Source organism: Rhinoderma darwinii, chromosome 8 (assembly GCF_050947455.1).
Source record: "Rhinoderma darwinii isolate aRhiDar2 chromosome 8, aRhiDar2.hap1, whole genome shotgun sequence".
Lineage (NCBI taxonomy): Eukaryota > Metazoa > Chordata > Amphibia > Anura > Rhinodermatidae > Rhinoderma > Rhinoderma darwinii.
In genome coordinates this window covers 1180231-1203370 of record NC_134694.1, presented here as the reverse complement: position 1 = coordinate 1203370, position 23140 = coordinate 1180231, and the positions used below count along the sequence as shown (strand labels likewise).

General features: G+C 49.0%; 1 protein-coding gene across 8 annotated transcripts in view; it reads left to right on the top strand.

Annotated features, from left to right (window-relative positions):
• The window catches only part of VAV2 (vav guanine nucleotide exchange factor 2), a 72402-nt gene that overhangs the window by 5869 nt on the left and 43393 nt on the right, over positions 1-23140 (top strand). For all 8 annotated transcript variants that reach the window (XM_075834599.1, XM_075834596.1, XM_075834594.1 and 5 more), the window contains exon 2: positions 14176-14292. In XM_075834599.1, the coding sequence (XP_075690714.1) occupies positions 14176-14292 (117 nt within the window). The remainder of the gene's footprint in view (positions 1-14175; positions 14293-23140) is intronic.

Below are 23140 nucleotides of genomic sequence, written 5' to 3'. Positions count from 1 at the left end.
CTCGGGGTACAGGATGATGACACGCTGACGCTCGGGGTACAGGATAATGACACGCTGACGCTCGGGGTACAGGATGATGACACGCTGACGCTCGGGGTACAGGATGATGACACGCTGACGCTCGGGGTACAGGATAATGACACGCTGACGCTCGGGGTGCAGGATAATGACACGCTGACGCTCGGGGTACAGGATAATGACACGCTGACGCTCGGGGTACAGGATAATGACACGCTGACGCTCGGGGTACAGGATAATGACACGCTGACGCTCGGGGTACAGGATGATGACACGCTGACGCTCGGGGTACAGGATAATGACACGCTGACGCTCGGGGTACAGGATGATGACACGCTGACGCTCGGGGTACAGGATGATGACACGCTGACGCTCGGGGTACAGGATAATGACACGCTGACGCTCGGGGTACAGGATAATGACACGCTGACGCTCGGGGTACAGGATGATGACACGCTGACGCTCGGGGTACAGGATGATGACACGCTGACGCTCGGGGTACAGGATAATGACACGCTGACGCTCGGGGTACAGGATAATGACACGCTGACGCTCGGGGTACAGGATAATGACACGCTGACGCTCGGGGTACAGGATAATGACACGCTGACGCTCGGGGTACAGGATAATGACACGCTGACGCTCGGGGTACAGGATAATGACACGCTGACACTCGGGGTACAGGATAATGAAACGCTGACACTCGGGGTACAGGATAATGACACGGACACTCGGGGTACAGGATAATGACACGGACACTCGGGGTACAGGATAATGACACTTGGGGTACAGGATTTTCTTGTCCTACAGGATAATAGACGTTCCCTCCTCATTTTTCCGGTTTAGGGTTCGGCTGGATGGCGCCCTGTACCCCGTGTTGCCAGGTTCTCTCCCTAGTTCAGACCCGCCATATATTGGACAGTGATGTCAGCGGGTTTCTGTCATGGATATTGGCGCCAGTGTGATCAGCAGGTTTGGCGCTGCCAGTCTTGGGGTTGGCACATCTGGTGTCATATTATTCTTGTGACCGCCGCGCTGTGATTTCGTAATACTGTGACACAATGGCGTTGGTTTACACGGACTCGTGGTTTTTCGGCTTGTGAGTTTTGTGACCGTCTCGCCAGAAATAAGGGAAAGTGGAATGAAGTGACATCTGGAGTAAATCTGCCGCCCGCGGGGTCAGGAGGGGCGTTGGGACGGGTAATTACTGATCAACATCTGGTGCCAGGGAAAGCGGCTTAGACCGGACATCGATACGGAGAAAGTCATTAACCGTTCATGTCAAGTGGAATTAGCCCCAAATCCGATAAACTGCGGCTCATGGACCGGAGGGCGGGGGAGGGGCAGATGTTTGTTTAACTCTTCACTTTGTTCAGGGTTCATTTTGAGTCTTCGGCCCTGTTCACACAGAGAGGTTTTTTTTACACGCATTTTTGACGCATAAACCGCGTCAGAAAAGGCACGAAAAAACGTCCGAAAATGCATCTCATTGATTTCAATGGAGGCGGAGGCAGTTTTTTTTCCTAGTGAGGGGAAAAACAGTCTCGCGGGAAAAAGAAGCGACTTGTCCTATCTGCGGGCGTTTACGTGTCTGACTTCCCATTGACTTCAATAGGAGGCAGAAAAAGCGTATGTCGCTGCGTTTTTTGCCCCTGGCGCTCAATGGCAGACGGCGTGCAGGCAGATCAAAATTCCAGGCGGAATTTTGAGGCAGAATTTTCTGACTGCAAAAAAACTCTGTGTGAACGAGGCCTAGTACATCGTATGTGTGACGTTTCGTCTTTGAATCATTGTGGGTGGTGAGTGGATCTGTATATTATCCCCCATTTTTAGGCTATGGGTCACGGGGTCACCCGCCGGCATATAAATCTACTCCGATTCGGCTTTCCTGCCTCCATATCTCAGTTTTGTGTTGCTTCTCGAATAGTCACATAAGACGCCACATAACTGGGCACAGGAGCTCACACTTTAATGGCGGGCGCACTCACAAATGTAGTACAAGTAACTGTAAATACGAGGTGCGCGTCTGGCTGCCATTACAGTCCCACCAGGGCTTGTCTGCCGGCTTTCCCGGACTCCTGACTGGTTAACTTTCCTAGTAATACAATAATCCAGCAGTGGTTACTGGTCTGTGCTGGTGTCTTGTGGGATGGATCGGACGTCACCTTTACCCTCATTGATTAATGTTTATTGCCGCGCTATTTACATTGCGGCAGCAGTCCCTTATCCAGAAGTCAGCGGGCACCTGTGATCATCGCCCTGCGGCCGTCGGCGGTCACCTGTGATCATCCCCCTGCGGCTGGCTGTGAAGTCAGCGGGCACCTGTGATCATCGCCCTGTGGCGGGCACCTGTGATCATCGCCCTGCGGCTGGCTGTGAAGTCGGCGGGCACCTGTGATCATCGCCCTGCGGCTGGCTGTGAAGTCGGCGGGCACCTGTGATCATCGTCCTGCGGCGGGCACCTGTGATCATCGCCCTGCGGCGGGCACCTGTGATCATCGCCCTGCGGCTGGCTGTGAAGTCGGCAGGCACCTGTGATCATCGCCCTGCGGCTGGCTGTGAAGTCGGCAGGCACCTGTGATCATCGCCCTGCGGCTGGCTGTGAAGTCGGTGGGCACCTGTGATCATCGCCCTGCGGCGGGCACCTGTGATCATCGCCCTGCGGTTGGCTTGTTGTGGAGGAATCTCTATCCAGACATCAGGTCGTGCTGCACCGAAAATCAACGTCATTATGGAGGAGAGCCGCGTGGATGGACGAGTGTTCAGCCTGGGCCTCCTGGTTCATGAATAGAATACAACATGGGCAGAGTGCTGGGGGAGGGGGATATGTGAAGACCATTCTCTGCCCCTCTACCGGATCTTATTCGTGTCCTAGGTCGATGATGGCGCTCGGCGGCAGATCCTCCCGCACTGACGGACGCTGCGGAATAATCAATAGTCCGGTGACTCTTCTCTATCTTTATTGGATCGTCGTCTCCCGCCGCCGCCATCTTCACCGAGTCGGGTATCTGCTGATTTGGCGCCAGGCTCTGATTTCCGGATTATTGGGAGCTGGATTATCGGACTGTCGCAGCTGGTGATCACGTGCTCGTGTTTTCCTCTCCCGGTCTTGTTGGGCGCGGATCATTTCTCCTCCTCGTGGGCAGCGGGCAGTATCTCGTGGTTTGGCGCTCTGTGCTGGTTACGGTGATGTAACTGGGGGGTGGCGGGGACTGTGGGGACAATGAGCCGTCCAGCTGTGGAATCCTTTATAATGCGGTCACCAACACATGGAGCTCCAGGATATGCTGAGAGTTGTAGTTCTGCTGGAGGCCGCTGATCGAGACCAGACAATTCTTTTCCCTGAGGGGAGGCGGTGTGGCGGGAGGCGCTGAGGGGAGAGGCGCTGCGGTGAGGCGGGGGACGGGAGGCGCTGCGCTGAGGCGGGGGACAGGGAGGCGCTGCGCTGAGGCGGGGGACAGGGAGGCGCTGCGGTGAGGCGGGGGGGCGGGAGGCGCTGCGGTGAGGCGCTGCGCTGAGGCGGGGGACGGGAGGCGCTGCGCTGAGGCGGGGGACGGAGGCGCTGCGGTGGGGCGGGAGGCGCTGCGCTGAGGCGGGGGACGGGAGGCGCTGCGCTGAGGCGGGGGACGGGAGGCGCTGCGCTGAGGCGGGGGACAGGGAGGCGCTGCGCTGAGGCGGGGGACAGGGAGGCGCTGCGGTGAGGCGGGGGGGGCGGGAGGCGCTGCGCTGAGGCGGGAGGCGCTGCGCTGAGGCGGGGGGCGGGAGGCGCTGCGCTGAGGCGGGGGACAGGGAGGCGCTGCGGTGAGGCGGGGGACAGGGAGGCGCTGCGGTGAGGCGGGGGGCGGGAGGCGCTGCGGGGGGCGGGAGGCGCTGCGCTGAGGCGGGGGACGGGAGGCGCTGCGCTGAGGCGGGGGACGGGAGGCGCTGCGGTGAGGCGGGGGGGCGCTGCGCTGAGGCGGGGGACGGGAGGCGCTGCGCTGAGGCGGGGGACGGGAGGCGCTGCGGTGAGGCGGGGGACGGGAGGCGCTGCGGTGAGGCGGGGGACGGGAGGCGCTGCGGTGAGGCGGGGGACGGGAGGCGCTGCGGTGAGGCGGGGGGACGGGAGGCGCTGCGGTGAGGCGGGGGGCGGGAGGCGCTGCGCTGAGGCGGGAGGCGCTGCGCTGAGGCGGGGGACGGGAGGCGCTGCGGTGAGGCGGGGGACGGGAGGCGCTGCGCTGAGGCGGGGGACGGGAGGCGCTGCGCTGAGGCGGGGGGCGGGAGGCGCTGCGCTGAGGCGGGGGGCGGGAGGCGCTGCGCTGAGGCGGGAGGCGCTGCGCTGAGGCGGGGGACGGGAGGCGCTGCGCTGAGGCGGGGGACGGGAGGCGCTGCGCTGAGGCGGGAGGCGCTGCGCTGAGGCGGGGGACGGGAGGCGCTGCGGTGAGGCGGGGGACGGGAGGCGCTGCGGTGAGGCGGGGGACGGGAGGCGCTGCTGGTTTCTGGTGATTTCTTTGACTTGTGGTTCATTCTTGGATTCCTCAATACAGCAGTGTGGTCTGGGAAAGCTGAGGAACGGCCCCGATGGGAGTTGTAGTGGCCGCCATATTGACTGTTGTCCATCTGAGTATAGGCTGACTAGAAGTGCAGGCAGCGGAGAGAAGCGGCGCCTGGAGGGCTGTGTGTACTGACATTTCTCCGCTCTGTCATTATGTTTGGGGTGAATAGGGTTAACCTATAATCCTGATAGATTCCTCTGCTTGCTGTCAGTAAATTAGAACATTACCTAGTTCTGTTGACACAGCTGATGGTGTGTTACAATGTATCAGTTTGGACAATCCTCTGTGAGCTGCACACATCCCTCTCCTATACTGGGCTCCAGACCTGCACTGATACACTGTAACGCTGCCTCTATTCATCCTCCTGGGTCTACTCGTCGCTGTAGCGATCGCTTTCATGGATCGTTTTCTTCCCCTCCCGGGTCCTGACATTTATGTAACAAGTGAATGACCCGACCGCCGCTCGTCACCCCGCGGGGAGAGCGTTAATTACACCTCGCTGGAGAGAGCGCTAATTATGTCTGCGAGACCGGGGTCAATTATACTGAGAATTAGGGAACGAGTGACCGGGGACAGGACGAGGACACCCCGACACGCGGGGGACGGGACGAGGGCACGTGGGGGGACGGGACGAGGGCACGCGAAGGGCGAGTTGAGGGCACGCGGGGGGGGGATGAGGACACCTGTTACGCTCGGGGACGCCCTTATAATCCACGGTGGGCGGGGGGGTATTTGGTTATTTTCCAGTATCACCGCTGGGGGCGCCGCCGCGCTCTTTTCCGTACTCGTAGCCGTTGCTGTATTTCTCGGTTTCTCTGGAGATTTGCGCGGTGACATTTCGTTGACCCGTCGCCCTCATTACGTTTTTCGGGGGCAGGTGACGTCTTCTCCGGGTTTCTCTGTAGTTTTGGGGCTGCGGCTCCTCCAGGAGGATCCGGTGGGTGTGCGGACACTGACCGCCCACGTCCCGCTGTCGCTGCCACTATTTAGCGTTTTCATCGCTCACGTGAGACGATTCTGCGTCCTGTAGGTTTTCTCCCTCCCCCGTGTGTTGTGGTTACGATCATGGGAAATTCTGGGAAATAACAGCAAGAACTACAACTCCCAGCATGCCCTGCATTGTGTCACATCAGATTCATGGCCTGAGCTGGACCACCGTTACCCACAGCAACCAATCACAGTACAGCTGAGAGATGAGAGCCGCTCTGTGATTGGTCGCCAGGCTGCGTTTCTGTGCTGGTATCTGGAGCGTGCGTCGTCTTCACCACGCGGAGCTCGCCGGCCGCACACGGATCAAAATGGCGCACGCGGTAATTGTCAAAACTCGCTAAGTGCCCCTCCTCCGTCCACCGCCTCGTGGCTGCGGCTTTACTCCAGAAAGCGGGAAAAGGAACCTGTGCCTGGTGTCCTCTGTGCTGCTGTTGGCGTGTGTGGGAGCCTCCATGTGGATGATGCCGCGGCGGAGCGTCTCGATAGGTTTAGTTTAAAGGTGAACTGACATAGTCACGAAGCGTCGGCCATGATGCGAGGCCGCAGCGCGGTGATGATGAATCCGAGGGAACGTGATTAACCCCTTCCCGACCGCAGCCCTGAGGTTGTCATCTCCATACAATGCACCGCAGGGGGGCGGAGGTGGAATAGACGCATCATAAACGTGCGCCAATCCTCCCGCCGTTATTCAGAATCGCTCCGACCGAAGCGGCATTGAAGGTTTGTCGCTTCACGAGTTTGCGGTAAAATTTCATGGAACCGCCGACAACGGAGTTACCGACCATTAGTTTTCCGATTAACGGAATTGGCTTCAGACGGTCAGAAAGCTTCATTTTTATACGGTAAACGCGGCGATTATTTGGGCGCAGTTATCGGTTTCCTCATCTGAATTATAGATGTTTCATTTCTGACTCGGTCGCCGTGCGTATCGTCCGTGTAATCGCTCGTCTCGTATTCTCGTTATGTCCGTGTCGCGTATTCGTTGATCGGTTTTGTATTTTTTTTTTTCCAGGTTCTCACGTCTGTAAACGGACACAACCGGATTATAAATGGCGCGGGGCGTTGCAGTCAGACTATTGTTATAATCGCCAGTACGGCGCTGCAGCGTCACACCGGAGCGGCGGCGGGCGTTACACGGAGGTCCGCCCCCTGTTCTCGCTTGGTCTGCGGATAATCCGGGGTTGGGGATTATCGGAGGAGTCACGCGCGCGGTCAATGTGCCGCCGCCCCCGCCCGGGATTATCGTCATGTGACCTGCAATCGGTCTAATGAATTGGCGCATTCCCAAATATCTTTACAAGGTGATAATGTTCCAGGGGGCGGGGTTATTGTGGCTCCGCTCCCACAGAGGTGATCACCCAGCTTTCCCAGGGTCCTGAATGGTAAGTGGGCCTAGGAAGGCGATGATTTTGTTGTCGTGTATAGATTGTCAGCTCTTGGGCCCGGTGTCTCTGTGATGACGGTTTCTCCCGGCGCGGCGTGGATAGTGGCGGCTGTTTTATCCCGTTACATGGCGCGGTCGGGTCACGAGGCTTCTTGTCTGTTACATTTCCATTGTCTCCTAGCAACCAGCGCTGCTCCGATGGCGTTACTGATGCGCCGGAGCGGGGTGACTCTTGTTCTGGGCCGTGCGCCAGGAAACATGGATTCCAGCCAAGTCTGCTGTGTGGGCCGTCCAGGAAGCGGAGGATCTGCCGGGCGGGGGCTTCACGTCTCGTCTTCGGCTGCCTGGAATTCCCGGGTTTTCCCAGAATGCTGGAGCGGGGACGGCGAGCATCCAGATAACCGCCAGCTGGACCGTCGTGGCAGCGCCCTGTGAGTCCCCGGCCAGCCCGGAATAATTGTATAATGTGCGCCGTCTCGTTTCTGATGCGCCATATTTCACATTTATGATCGGTCCACGTTCCGGTAATGGCGGTCGGACGCGCTCTCCTGTGCCACCTTTTTTGTGGTTTTAGATTCTCTACCGGAACTACGAGGAATTTCCCGGCGCTCGTCTCCGGTCCGTGCAGGGCAGAGGTCGTCTCCATGGCGCCTGGAGTGAAGGTCGTCTGTCACGGCGGCATTTGTCGCTCGCTGATGTATTTTCTAGGCTCTTCCTGTCCGACCGGTTTCGGGGGAGATTCCGCTGATGTCGTTTTACTTTCGTGCAGACAAAGTTTCTTCAGCGCCGCTCCTCGTGTTTCCTGATCTGATGACCTATATACTCCGACTAGCGGCAACAAACATGGCGGCTCACTAACATCATCAGCCTCTCCTGAAGTACTCTGTGCTGCTGTCAACTCTGCTCTGTGAACCCCCCGCCAGAATGTCAGCACATTCCTCTCCTGAAGTACTCTGTGCTGCTGTCAACTCTGATCTGTGAACCCCCCCCCCCAGAATGTCAGCACATTCCTCTCCTGAAGTACTCTGTGCTGCTGTCAACTCTGCTCTGAAACCCCCTCCCCCCCACCCAGAATGTCAGCACATTCCTCTCCTGAAGTACTCTGTGCTGCTGTCAACTCTGCTCTGTGAACCCCCCGCCAGAATGTCAGCACATTCCTCTCCTGAAGTATTCTGTGCTGCTGTCAACTCTGCTCTGTGAACCCCCCCCCCCCCCCGGAATGTCAGCACATTCCTCTCCTGAAGTACTCTGTGCTGCAGTCAACTCTGCTTTGTGAAACCCCCCAGAATGTCAGTACATTCTTCTCCTGAAGTACTCTGTGCTGCTGTCAACTCTGCTCTGAAACCCCCCCCCACCCAGAATGTCAGCGCATTCCTCTCCTGAAGTACTCTGTGCTGCTGTCAACTCTGCTCTGTGAACCCCCCGCCAGAATGTCAGCACATTCCTCTCCTGAAGTATTCTGTGCTGCTGTCAACTCTGCTCTGTAAACCCCCCCCCCCCCCCCGGAATGTCAGCACATTCCTCTCCTGAAGTACTCTGTGCTGCAGTCAACTCTGCTTTGTGTAACCCCCCAGAATGTCAGTACATTCTTCTCCTGAAGTACTCTGTGCTGCTGTCAACTCTGTTCTGTAAACCCCCCCCCCAGAATGTCAGTACACTCCTCTCCTGAAGTACTCTGTGCTGCAGTGAACGCTGCTCTGAAACCCCCACAATGTCAGCACACATCTCCTGAAGTACTCTGTGCTGCTGTCAACTCTTCTTTGTGAAACCCCCCACAATGTCCGCACACATTTTCCTCTCCTGAAGTACTCTGTGCTGCTTTGGGACGATACTCCATATCTGGTAGTGGGAATCGCTGTTTATCTTGTTATATTAACCCCCCCATGATCTGAATAACAGGTTTATAATGATCCTGTCCTTCCCAGAATGCACTGCTTCCTGCATTGTCTTTATAGATTCTCGTTAATAAGGCCTTGTGAATACGCTGGGACTAATCTGGGGGCGCGCGGTTAATACGCCCCCGCGCCGCTGTGAAGATTAGCGGATTAGAGGCTTCCATGTTGCTGCGCTGAATGATTTTCTCAGTTATGAATAAATTCAAGGACAAATAGATTTAGGAAGAGGCGTGAGAGATGAGGGGGTCCTGATCCTCAGACCGGGGGTGGGGTGCGGGGAGGAGCCCGTGCTGTCTGGTTGTACGATGATCAGTGTCCTTAACTCAATTATCACAGTTCTACAACTTCCCAGTACACTTTGTTTCCATTCTTCTGCATTTCCGAGATCTCTGCTTGCTGTCAGTGAATGTGAACATTCTTGTGTAGATCTCAAATACTGTTCAAACAGCTGAGGGTTTGTTACATGTGTATCCAGTTTAGAGAATGCGCAAACATCCTGAATTCCAGACTGATAGATTTAATCTGCACTGATACATTGTAACAAACCAACAAAGAAAAAACCGTCACGACCAAATACTTGAAAAAATACAAACAAATCCTTTATTGAAGTCAATTAGACGCAAACAACATTAAACACAATAAAAGCGTATAACACTCGCAAATAAAAGATGGAATCAGAAGATACACGCCGCGGATCAACCAGATCATAACCCGGTCACAGGATCCCCAACAAATGCTGAATTATAGAAATATTACGTGTTTAGAGCAGGCAGTAGAAATGGCATTTTTTTGCACAGATTGGTATATAGGCTATAAAAGAGTATAAAGGCAATGAAAATATCACATTTGAGCAACAAAATACCTCCACCTGTCAATCGCGGGAGTAGCCGGGAGATCAAGACCCGGTTCCGCTGCTGGACACCACGCGCGTCACTAATGCTTCGTCTGGCCAGAGCATCGCGAGATCTCTGGCCGGGGACTTCAGTCTTGTGCATAGCGGCACCCCCTGCCTGAAGACCGCAAACCCCCCCCTGTGGAGCGGAATCCCCGGCGGCCGGACCCCGCTCTGGCAGAAGATTCCACTCTCCTGACGTCTCTCTCCATATATATATAGACAGAGACATCAGGGGCTCCGTCTATGAGGAATCCCCGGCCAGAGGGATTCCGCTCCTGCAGTGGTACTATCTACCGGGGTGCGTGGCACTCTGTGGGCAGTGGCACTTTCTATGTGGGCTCTGTGGCACTCTGGGTTCTGGCACAATGTCACTTTATATGTGGGCTCTGTGGCACTATGTGGGCTCTGGAACTGTCACTTTATATGTGGGCAGTGGCACTCTGGGTTCTGGCACGATGTCACTTTATATGTGTGCTCTGGCACTCTGTGGGCTCTGTGGCACTCTGTGGCACTCTGGCACTCTGTGGGCTCTGTGGCACTCTGGGCTCTGGCACTATGCCACTTTATATGTGGGCACTGGCACTATCTACATGGGCACTGTGATGTTTTCAGGGGGTTGAGACATAAAAAAAACCCTGATAAATGAGATCCACGTTTTTTTTCTCGGCCGGACTGGAGATGGAGGAGAATGTGGAGCCGCTGAGGGACGGACGAGCCGCTTTTATTGGCCGTGGCGTTCGCTGTCGTGGGGGGGGGGGGGGTTCTACGTTCCTTTACTTGACGTGTATTGGAGTGGAGTGTAAAGTTTGTGCCCCCCTCCGGGTGATGCCGCCAGCGGGTGATATAAATGCTGGTTGTGGCGGTCTTCACACGGACATGTTGGGCTGTCTGCCGGTGGCGGCCGCGGCGCTGTCTCTATATATTTGGGCTGTGCAGCTCGGTGGCGTCTCTCGGGGCAGAACAGCTGGAAACTGTCACATCTAATCCACTGATAATAAGACGAGATCTCATGAATTATTCACATTCCCCGCCTGGACTCCCCTCCTCCTCCTCTGCTGGGAGTTGTAGTTCAGCAGGAAGTCACATTGTAAATCCTGGAGATCAGATGTCCGGACGAGGACCTGGATCCACCGTCTTACCACCCGGCACGCAGCTTGGGGGGTGACTGTGTCGCAGGTGATTGGGTAGGGAGTGCAGACGGCTGCCGTCCCCCTGCAGAGCTCACAACATATTCAGAGTGATTGGCTGCGAAATGGTTAACTGCCACAACATAATACCTCTGCCAGGTGCAGTGAATAACACTTATGATCCGGTCACAATGGCGCCTGACAAGGGTCTTCAGAGATGGAGTCGGTGACGACGGGGGCTGGAGGGCGACTTCATGTTATTATGGATGATGGGGGGGTGTGTGTGTGCGGGGGGGGGGGCTCTCCGCAGTAATTTTCTTTAACGTGAACCTGCCGAGTTCTGACATTCTGCGCTGAATAACGTGATGGCAGATCTTTATAGGGGTCCGCTCCCTCCCCATCCCCCGCTCCCTCCCCATCCCCCGCTCCCCTCACACAGATTCTGCGCCAGATTTACTGCTTACATTTCGGAGTGCGCCACATTTATTAACCGTTTTAGACGCTTTTTGTGGCGCGCTCGTCAAGGGGACGTGGCTTAGCAGGAAAAGGGGGTGTGGTCAGGCAGAAGGGGCATGGCCTAAAATGTGAGCCATAAATGTGCCAAAATGTTGCCACAAAATATTGGGTGGATGGAAGCCGAACAACAGGTGGTGTAAGGTATGAAGTGCACTGTGAGGCTGTACACCTGGAGGACTCTGGTCATATACCGTCTATAGGAGGCTGCACATATCCCACTGTACGGGCCCGGTGCCCGGGGAAGCTCCTGACCTCACTGGCCATATATACCATACAGTGCCGGAGTCCGGGCAAGAGAAAGGGGTTTTGCAGCACCTCCACGTACCTGGCTCCTGGGAGGGGGGAGGGCACCAGGAAGCACCAGTCCATGTATGGGTAGTGACATCACTGGAGCTCCCCCACACTGCCTGTTTTGGCATGCATTAAACATATTTTTATTGGATGCCTCCGGATACAGTAGTCGCTGCTCTGTCCAGCAAAGAATCGGTAAACCCAACTTATCCCCCGCGACGGAGGTCAGCAGGGCGCTCTTGTGGCCTCTGGAGCGTTCTGGGCGTTGTTCACGTACACGTCGGCCGCTTTGCTGGTGCGCTCTTCTTTCCCTGCCTCCTGATTGGCCCCTGTCACTCATTGTCTGACGTCACCTGTGGTATTCTTCATGGTTGTCACCTGTCCGGTGTAGATCGTAGCGCAGGTCAGTATTAGCCCCGCCCCTTGACCACGAGAGTTAATCCCCAATTCTACCTGTAACGCAAATATCGTCACTGGGGGAGGGGCGTCCACAACCATGTTTTGTCCATATGTTTAGCGTTCACGTCCGACAAGCTCTTGGGTGCCCGCTAAGCGTGTCTATGGGGCTCCGGTGGCCCCCCGGAGGTCAGACGCGGGGTACATAGGCCGGTATACGTCGGCGCACCACAGTAAACCTGTACCACGCAGTAAACGCTTTTTTTAACATTAGCGCCTGGAGGTGACACGCACGTCAGACAGACGTTAAACGGACAATATTCTAGTCTATGGGCGGCACATTGCGCTTCAATTACTCACCCTTTACAAGATCTCTACTTGCTGTCAGTGACTGGGAATATTCTTTGTTTACATCCAGAGCCTGAAAATCCATCCTGACTTAGTCCTGCTGTATCAGCTGAGGGTTTGTTACAATGTATTCACGTACACCCTCCTCTCTGATCTCACCCCTGTCCTGGACTCCGCGCTGACACATTGTAACGAGCAGCAGTGGAATGAATATATAGACTCCTATGTTGTACATTGAGCTCTGACTTATATCTCAGTTTTTCCCGGTATCGCAGCTCTGATGGGATTGTGGCGCTTGGTTTAGTCCTGGGGTGGCGTCCGCCGCCCCCCTCGTTCCTGCGTCCCCCCCTCGTTCGTTCCTGCGTCTGCGTCCCCCCTCGTTCGTTCCTGCGTCCGTCCGTCCCCCCCCCCCCGTCCGCTCCAATTAGACAGTTTCAGGTTACCTGCCGGTCATTCTCAGACGTTGAATTATTAATGGAGCGCAGCTCTGAGGCTGATACATCTCTGTGCGGGGGCATGGGAGGGGGGGTTGCTGACTTTGGACCCCCCCTCGTTCTTGCTTCTGTGTCTCGCAGATTTCTTATGTTTTGGATCATTTGCATCTTCAGACCTGGAGGAAACCTTCACTTCCCGTCCTGTTAACCCCGCGGTGCCTGAGCCGCTCACACCATGCGCCGGGGTATAACCAATGGAAACGTCCGCCCCTCGTACACACGACCGCTGTTTTCCGTGTCTTATCCGTCTGTTTTTTGCGGATCGCACACTGACGCGTTGATTTCGTGAGGTCATGTGCACATCCGGTTTTTGGCGGACCGATGTCTGCAGATTACAGAACGTCCCGTCCTCTCACCCATTCTAGTATGTGGGTCCGCGGTACAGACAGAAACCACTGCCAGCCGCGCTCCGCAGGACGGAAACGGCCGTGTGCATTTATTAGAGGGACAACTACTCCCAGCAGAGCTGCGGTCTGTGGTCATGGTGGCATTGCTTATGAGGACGGGTATAGCTGGGAGTGGTGCCAGTTCAATGGCAGGTCACCGAGACGGTTTATAGCGCCACCCACAGGCCATGTGACCACACACCTGCTCCAGCTCGTACTTACCCATAATTCCGCAATCGGCATCTTCTGGACCCGGTGACTATAAAGTCACCCCCCCCTCGGGATCATTATGGGGGTAATAATATCGGGGATCATTATGGGGGTAATAATATCGGGGATCATTATGGGGGTAATAATATCGGGGATCATTATGGGGGTAATAATATCGGGGATCATTATGGGGGTAATAATATCGGGGATCATTATGGGGGTAATAATATCGGGGATCATTATGGGGGTAATAATACCGGGGATCATTATGGGGGTAATAATACCGGGGATCATTATGGGGGTAATAATACCGGGGATCATTATGGGGGTAATAATATCGGGGATCATTATGGGGGTAATAATATCGGGGATCATTATGGGGGTAATAATACCGGGGATCATTATGGGGGTAATAATATCGGGGATCATTATGGGGGTAATAATATCGGGGATCATTATGGGGGTAATAATACCGGGGATCATTATGGGGGTAATAATATCGTTGCCGCGCTACATTAAGATATTTTTGGGCGTACTCTGTAACTGGCTGACAGGACATGCTGGGTGTTGTAGTTCCTGAGACGTACCCCATCCTGACATTGCGGCGCTGTACGTGACGGGGATCGGTCATGCTGTGATTTTCTGCTGCCGGGTGGAGTTCCCCTTTAACGCCCCGTTTTTCTTTTCCCGCAGTTCTTGTGCCTGAAGAACATCCGGACGTTTTTGAAGGTTTGCCACGATAAGTTTGGATTAAGGAACTGCGACCTCTTTGACCCCTTTGATCTTTTCGATGTTCGGGATTTTGGGAAGGTAAGTGACCGCAGCCTCGTCTGCTGGGTGTGGGGCTCCATTTATAGGGGGACGCTGGTGAATAGAGGGTTAATAGGAGTGTCTGCTGGGTGATATACGAGGGGTCCTGGAGATCTGCTGTGGGGTCGCGGTCATGTGACACAGCCCCGTCACCCCCACAGAACTCCCCAAGAGCTACGTCTGGGACACCATTTTGGAATTAAAGTGACAGCGCTTCCCTGCTTCGCCTATTAACCCCTTAATTATAGTGTTAGTAAAGCTTCTCCAGTGTATAAGGGAAAGTTCTGCAACTTTCTAATAGACTGTTTCAATTCCAAACTGTTAACAACATCTCTGCTTGCTGTCAGTGACTAGAAACATTCATGTTTACATTCTGAGGCTAAAACCCATCCTGACCTAGTCCTGCTCACTACGCTGATGGTCTTGTTACAATGTACCAACACAGATAAGTGCTATTGGACTGGACTACAGGACAGGAGTCAGATTGTCCACACTGATACACTGTAGCAAACTCAGCTTTGTGAGCAGAATTGTTTCCATTCACTGACAGGATGACACTACCCCCCCCCCCAGCAGCTCTGTACTTACATGGTTAGAGTTCATCACCTCGCTGCTCCGTAACATCTGGTAGATTTCATTCCTGTTTTTGGTGAAGGTTTTCCCCTGGTTTGGTGACAGATTGTGCAGCGACCGTTTATCTGATGCTGCTGCAGTAGGATTAGTGACGCCGGTATCTGGTGCTTCAAGTTTGTGGACGTCTTTAATGTGCAGATGACGTTTAATGATTGGTTGTTCTATAAAACAGCAAAGTCCAGACACAATCATTTATTACTGAAAGGTGTAACTGGTTAACAATACAGCCGGGACTTCACCTCTTCACGACCAGGAGGTGGAGTATCCAAATATGCACAGTAAATATGTATACAAAGAAGTCACCAACAGCGTCACTATATAAATACATTACTTCTCCTGTATTATACTCCGGAGCTGCACTCACTATTCTGCTGGTGGAGTCACTGTGTACATACATTACATTACTTATCCTGTACTGATCCTGAGTTACATCCTGTATTATACTCCAGAGCTGCACTCACTATTCTGCTGGTGGAGTCACTGTGTACATACATTACTTATCCTGTACTGATCCTGAGTTACATCCTGTATTATACTCCAGAGCTGCACTCACTATTCTGCAGGTGGAGTCACTGTGTACATACATTACATTACTTATCCTGCACTGATCCTGAGTTATATCCGGTATTATACTCCGGAGCTGCACTCACTATTCTGCTGGTGGAGTCACTGTGTACATACATTACATTACTTATCCTGTACTGATCCTGAGTTACATCCTGTATTATACTCCAGAGCTGCACTCACTATTCTGCTGGTGGAGTCACTGTGTACATACATTACTTATCCTGCACTGATCCTGAGTTACATCCTGTATTATACTCCAGAGCTGCACTCACTATTCTGCTGGTGGAGTCACCGTGTACATACATTACATTACTTCTCCTGTATTATACTCCGGAGCTGCACTCACTATTCTGCTGGTGGAGTCACTGTGTACATACATTACTTATCCTGTACTGATCCTGAGTTATATCCTGTATTATACTCCAGAGCTGCACTCACTATTCTGCTGGTGGAGTCACTGTGTACATACATTACATTACTTATCCTGTACTGATCCTGAGTTACATCCTGTATTATACTCCAGAGCTGCACTCACTATTCTGCTGGTGGAGTCACTGTGTACATACATTACATTACTTATCCTGTACTGATCCTGAGTTATATCCTGTATTATACTCCAGAGCTGCACTCACTATTCTGCTGGTGGAGTCACTGTGTACATTACATTACATTACTTATCCTGTACTGATCCTGAGTTACATTCTGTATTATACTCCAGAGCTGCACTCCCTATTCTGCTGGTGGAGTCATTGCGTACATACATTACTTATCCTGTACTGATCCTGAGTTACATCCTGTATTATACTCCAGAGCTGCACTCACTATTCTGCTGGTGGAGTCACTGTGTACATACATTACATTACTTATCCTGTACTGATCCTGAGTTACATCCTGTATTATACTCAAGAGCTGCTCTCACTATTCTGCTGGTGGAGTCACTGTGTACATACATTACATTACTTATCCTGTACTGATCCTGAGTTATATCCTGTATTATACTCCAGAGCTGCACTCACTATTCTGCTGGTGGAGTCACTGTGTACATACATTATATTACTTAAACCTGTACTGATCCTGAGTTATATCCTGTATTATACTCCAGAGCTGCACTCACTATTCTGCTGGTGGAGTCACTGTGTACATACATTACTTCTCCTGTATTATACTCCGGAGCTGCACTCACTATTCTGCTGGTGGAGTCACTGTGTACATACATTACATTACTTATCCTGTACTGATCCTGAGTTACATCCTGTATTATACTCCAGAGCTGCACTCACTATTCTGCTGGTGCAGTCACTGTGTACATACATTACTTATCCTGTTCTGATCCTGAGTTACATCCTATATTCTACTCCAGAGCTGCACTCACTTTTCTGCTGGTGGAGTCACTGTGTACATACATCACATTACTTATCCTGTAGTGATCCTGAGTTACATCCTTTATTATACTCCAGAGCTGCACTCACTATTCTGCTGGTGCAGTCACTGTGTACATACATTACTTATCCTGTTCTGATCCTGAGTTACATCCTGTATTATACTCCAGAGCTGCACTCACTATTCTGCTGGTGGAGTCACTGTGTACATACATTACATTACTTATCCTGCACTGATCCTGAGTTACATCCTGTATTATACTCCAGAGCTGCACTCACTATTCTGCTGGTGGAGTCACTGTGTACATACATTACATTACTTATCCTGTACTGATCCTGAGTTACATCCTGTATTATACTCCAGAGCTGCACTCACTTTTCTGCTGGTGGAGTCACTGTGTACATACATTACATTACTTATCCTGTACTGATCCTGAGTTACATCCTGTATTATACTCCAGAGCTGCACTCACTATTCTGCTGGTGGAGTCACTGTGTACATACATTACTTATCCTGTACTGATCCTGAGTTACATCCTGTATTATACTCCAGAGCTGCACTCACTATTCTGCTGGTGGAGTCACTGTGTACATACATTACAATACTTATCCTGTACTGATCCTGAGTTATATCCTGTATTATACTCCAGAGCTGCACTCACTATTCTGCTGGTGGAGTCACTGTGTACATACATTACATTACTTATCCTGTACTGATCCTGAGTTATATCCTGTATTATACTCCAGAGCTGCACTCACTATTCTGCTGGTGGAGTCACTGTGTACATACATTACATTACTTATCCTGTACTGATCCTGAGTTATATCCTGTATTATACTCCAGAGCTGCACTCACTATTCTGCTGGTGGTCACTGTGTACATACATTACATTACTTATCCTGTACTGATCATGAGTTACATCCTGTATTATACTCCAGAGCTGCACTCACTATTCTGCTGGTGGTCACTGTGTACATACATTACATTACTTATCCTGTACTGATCCTGAGTTACATCCTGTATTATACTCCAGAGCTGCACTCACTATTCTGCTGGTGGTCACTGTGTACATACATTACATTACTTATCCTGTACTGATCCTGAGTTACATCCTGTATTATACTCCAGAGCTGCACTCACTATTCTGCTGGTGGTCACTGTGTACATACATTACATTACTTATCCTGTACTGATCCTGAGTTACATCCTGTATTATACTCCAGAGCGGCACTCACTATTCTGCTGGTGGTCACTGTGTACATACATTACTTATCCTGTACTGATCCTGAGTTACATCCTGTATTATACTCCAGAGCTGCACTCACTATTCTGCTGGTGGAGTCACTGTGTACATACATTACATTACTTATCCTGTACTGATCCTGAGTTATATCCTGTATTATACTCCAGAGTTGTACTCACTATTCTGCTGGTGGTCACTGTGTACATACATTACTTATCCTGTACTGATCCTGAGTTACATCCTGTATTATACTCCAGAGCTGCACTCACTATTCTGCTGGTGGAGTCACTGTGTACATACATTACATTACTTATCCTGTACTGATCCTGAGTTACATCCTGTATTATACTCCAGAGCTGCACTCACTATTCTGCTGGTGGAGTCACTGTGTACATACATTACATTACTTATCCTGTACTGATCCTGAGTTACATCCTGTATTATACTCCAGAACGGCACTCACTATTCTGCTGGTGGAGTCACTGTGTACATACATTACTTATCCTGTACTGATCCTGAGTTATATCCTGTATTATACTCCAGAGCTGCACTCACTATTCTGCTGGTGGTCACTGTGTACATACATTACATTACTTATCCTGTACTGATCCTGAGTTACATCCTGTATTATACTCCAGAGCTGCACTCACTATTCTGCTGGTGGTCACTGTGTACATACATTACATTACTTATCCTGTACTGATCCTGAGTTACATCCTGTATTATACTCCAGAGCTGCACTCACTATTCTGCTGGTGGTCACTGTGTACATACATTACTTATCCTGTACTGATCCTGAGTTACATCCTGTATTATACTCCAGAGCTGCACTCACTATTCTGCTGGTGGAGTCACTGTGTACATACATTACATTACTTATCCTGTACTGATCCTGAGTTATATCCTGTATTATACTCCAGAGCTGTACTCACTATTCTGCTGGTGGTCACTGTGTACATACATTACTTATCTTGTACTGATCCTGAGTTACATCCTGTATTATACTCCAGAGCTGCACTCACTATTCTGCTGGTGGAGTCACTGTGTACATACATTACATTACTTATCCTGTACTGATCCTGAGTTACATCCTGTATTATACTCCAGAGCTGCACTCACTATTCTGCTGGTGGAGTCACTGTGTACATACATTACATTACTTATCCTGTACTGATCCTGAGTTATATCCTGCATTATACTCCAGAGCTGCACTCGCTATTCTGCTGGTGGAGTCATTGTGTACATACATTACTTATCCTGTACTGATCCTGAGTTACATCCTGTATTATACTCCAGAGCTGCACTCACTATTCTGCTGGTGGAGTCACTGTGTACATACATTACATTACTTATCCTGTACTGATCCTGAGTTACATCCTGTATTATACTCCAGAGCTGCACTCACTATTCTGCTGGTGGAGTCACTGTGTACATACATTACATTACTTATCCTGTACTGATCCTGAGTTACATCCTGTATTATACTCCAGAGCTGCACTCACTATTCTGCTGGTGGAGTCACTGTGTACATACATTACATTACTTATCCTGTACTGATCCTGAGTTACATCCTGCATTATACTCCAGAGCTGCACTCACTATTCTGCTGGTGGAGTCACTGTGTACATACATTACATTACTTATCCTGTACTGATCCTGAGTTATATCCTGTATTATACTCCAGAGCTGCACTCACTATTCTGCTGGTGGTCACTGTGTACATACATTACATTACTTATCTTGTGGCATGTGGTGGAGCCCACTGGTAGTCACAAAGTTTTAGATTAATGGTGAACTTTTTATGATACATTTTCCGCCTCGGTTGCAGCTTGTGGAGTGTGCACTGTCACCGCCGCTCTGCTGTTCTTTCTCTCATTTTTTTAAAATTCGTTTTAGTCCATTTCACCCGCCTTGTAATTCAGCAGGTGCTCTGTGATGTGGGCGACTTTGTGACAGTTCAGTTCCCCCCCAGTCATACACATGCTGTGTCCTAAAAATGCAGTGACCGCTTCTGACTTGTTCCATCAGCAGCCCCGGTGCTCAGCGTCTCACCCAGCTTTCCCTGCGCTCTAGTGACAGATCCTCTTGGTCTAATGAGCAAAGTACAAGGCCTGACGCCGATCTCTACTGAACGGTAACGACACGTCTGCTGCGCTCACCTGGATCACTGCACAGATCTGCAGCACCGGTTGTAAGTGTAACCCCGAGCAAACGTCTCCGCAGCACAGCCAATAGTCATCTACAGGAGAAAAGTGAGAAGAGAAGGGGGAGAGGAACTCCGACAGCTTGTAACAATACTCCATATGTGTGTATATAGGGGCAGTATTATAGTACTTATATTCTTGTATATAGGGGGCAGTATTATAGTAGTTATATTCTTGTATATAGGGGCAGTATTATAGTAGTTATATTCTTGTATATAGGAGGCAGTATTATAGTAGTTATATTCTTGTATATAGGAGCAGTATTATAGTAGTTATATTCTTGTATATAGGGGGCAGTATTATAGTAGTTATATTCTTGTATATAGGAGCAGTATTATAGTAGTTATATTCTTGTATATAGGAGCAGTATTATAGTAGTTATTTTCTTGTATATAGGGGGCAGTATATAGTAGATATATTCTTGTATATAGGGGGCAGTAGTATAGTAGTTATATTCTTGTATATAGGAGCAGCATTATAGTAGTTATATTCTTGTATATAGGGAGCAGTATTATAGTAGTTATATTCTTGTATATAGGGGGTAGTATTATAGTAGTTATATTCTTGTATATAGGAGCAGTATTATAGTAGTTATATTCTTGTATATAGGAGCAGTATTATAGTAGTTATATTCTTGTATATAGGAGCAGTATTATAGTAGTTATATTCTTGTATATAGGGGCAGTATTATAGTAGTTATATTCTTGTATATAGGAGGCAGTATTATAGTAGTTATATTCTTGTATATAGGGAGCAGTATTATAGTAGTTATATTCTTGTATATAGGGGGCAGTATTATAGTAGTTATATTCTTGTATATAGGAGCAGTATTATAGTAGTTATATTCTTGTATATAGGGGGCAGTATTATAGTAGTTATATTCTTGTATATAGGAGGCAGTATTATAGTAGTTATATTCTTGTATATAGAGGCAGTATTATAGTAGTTATATTCTTGTATATAGGGACAGTATTATAGTAGTTATATTCTTGTATATAGGGGCAGTATTATAGTAGTTATATTCTTGTATATAGGAGCAGTATTATAGTAGTTATATTCTTGTATATAGGAGCAGTATTATAGTAGTTATATTCTTGTATATAGGGGGCAGTATTATAGTAGTTATATTCTTGTATATAGGGGCAGTATTATAGTAGTTATATTCTTGTATATAGAGGCAGTATTATAGTAGTTATATTCTTGTATATAGGGGGCAGTATTATAGTAGTTATATTCTTGTATATAGGGGCAGTATTATAGTAGTTATATTCTTGTATATAGGGGGCAGTATTATAGTAGTTATATTCTTGTATATAGGAGCAGTATTATAGTAGTTATATTCTTGTATATAGCGGGCAGTATTATAGTAGTTATATTCTTGTATATAGGGGGCAGTATTATAGTAGTTATATTCTTGTATATAGGGGGCAGTATTATAGTAGTTATATTCTTGTATATAGGGCAGTATTATAGTAGTTATATTCTTGTATATAGGGAGTAGTATTATAGTAGTTATATTCTTGTATATAGGGGCAGTATTATAGTAGTTATATTCTTGTATATAGGGGGCAGTATTATAGTACTTCTATTCTTGTATATAGGCGGCAGTATTATAGTAGTTATATTCTTGTATATAGGGGCAGTATTATAATAGTTATATTCTTGTATATAGGGGGCAGTATTATAGTAGGTATATTCTTGTATATAGGAGGCAGTATTATAGTAGTTATATTCTTGTATATAGGGCAGTATTATAGTAGTTATATTCTTGTATATAGGTGCAGTATTATAGTAGTTATATTCTTGTATATAGGGGCAGTATTATAGTAGTTATATTCTTGTATATAGGGGCAGTATTATAGTTGTTATATTCTTGTATATAGGGGGCAGTATTATAGTAGTTATATTCTTGTATATAGGAGGAAGTATTATAGTACTTATATTCTTGTATAGGGGGCAGTATTATAGTACTTATATTCTTGTATATAGGGGGCAGTATTATAGTAGTTATATTCTTGTATATAGGAGCAGTATTGTGGTAGTTATATTCTTGTATATAGGGGGCAGTATTATAGTAGTTATATTCTTGTATATAGAGGCAGTATTATTGTAGTTATATTCTTGTATATAGGGGGCAGTATTATAGTAGTTATATTCTTGTATATAGGAGCAGTATTATAGTAGTTATATTCTTGTATATAGGGGGCAGTATTATAGTAGTTATATTCTTGTATATAGAGGCAGTATTATAGTAGTTATATTCTTGTATATAGGAGCAGTATTATAGTAGTTATATTCTTGTATATAGAGGCAGTGTTATATTCTTGTATATAGGAGCAGTATTATAGTAGTTATATTCTTGTATATAGGAGCAGTATTATAGTAGTTATATTCTTGTATATAGGGGGCAGTATTATAGTAGTTATATTCTTGTATATAGGGGGCAGTATTATAGTAGTTATATTCTTGTATATAGGGGGCAGTATTATAGTAGTTATATTCTTGTATATAGGGGCAGTATTATAGTAGTTATATTCTTGTATATAGGGGGCAGTATTATAGTAGTTATATTCTTGTATATAGGGGCAGTATTATAGTAGTTATATTCTTGTATACAGGGGGCAGTATTATAGTAGTTATATCTTGTATATAGGGGTAGTATTATAGTAGTTATATTCTTGTATATAGGGACAGTATTATAGTAGTTATATTCTTGTATATAGGGGCAGTATTATAGTAGTTATATTCTTGTATAAGGGGTCAGTATTATAGTAGTTATATTCTTATATATAGGGGCAGTATTATAGTAGTTATATTCTTG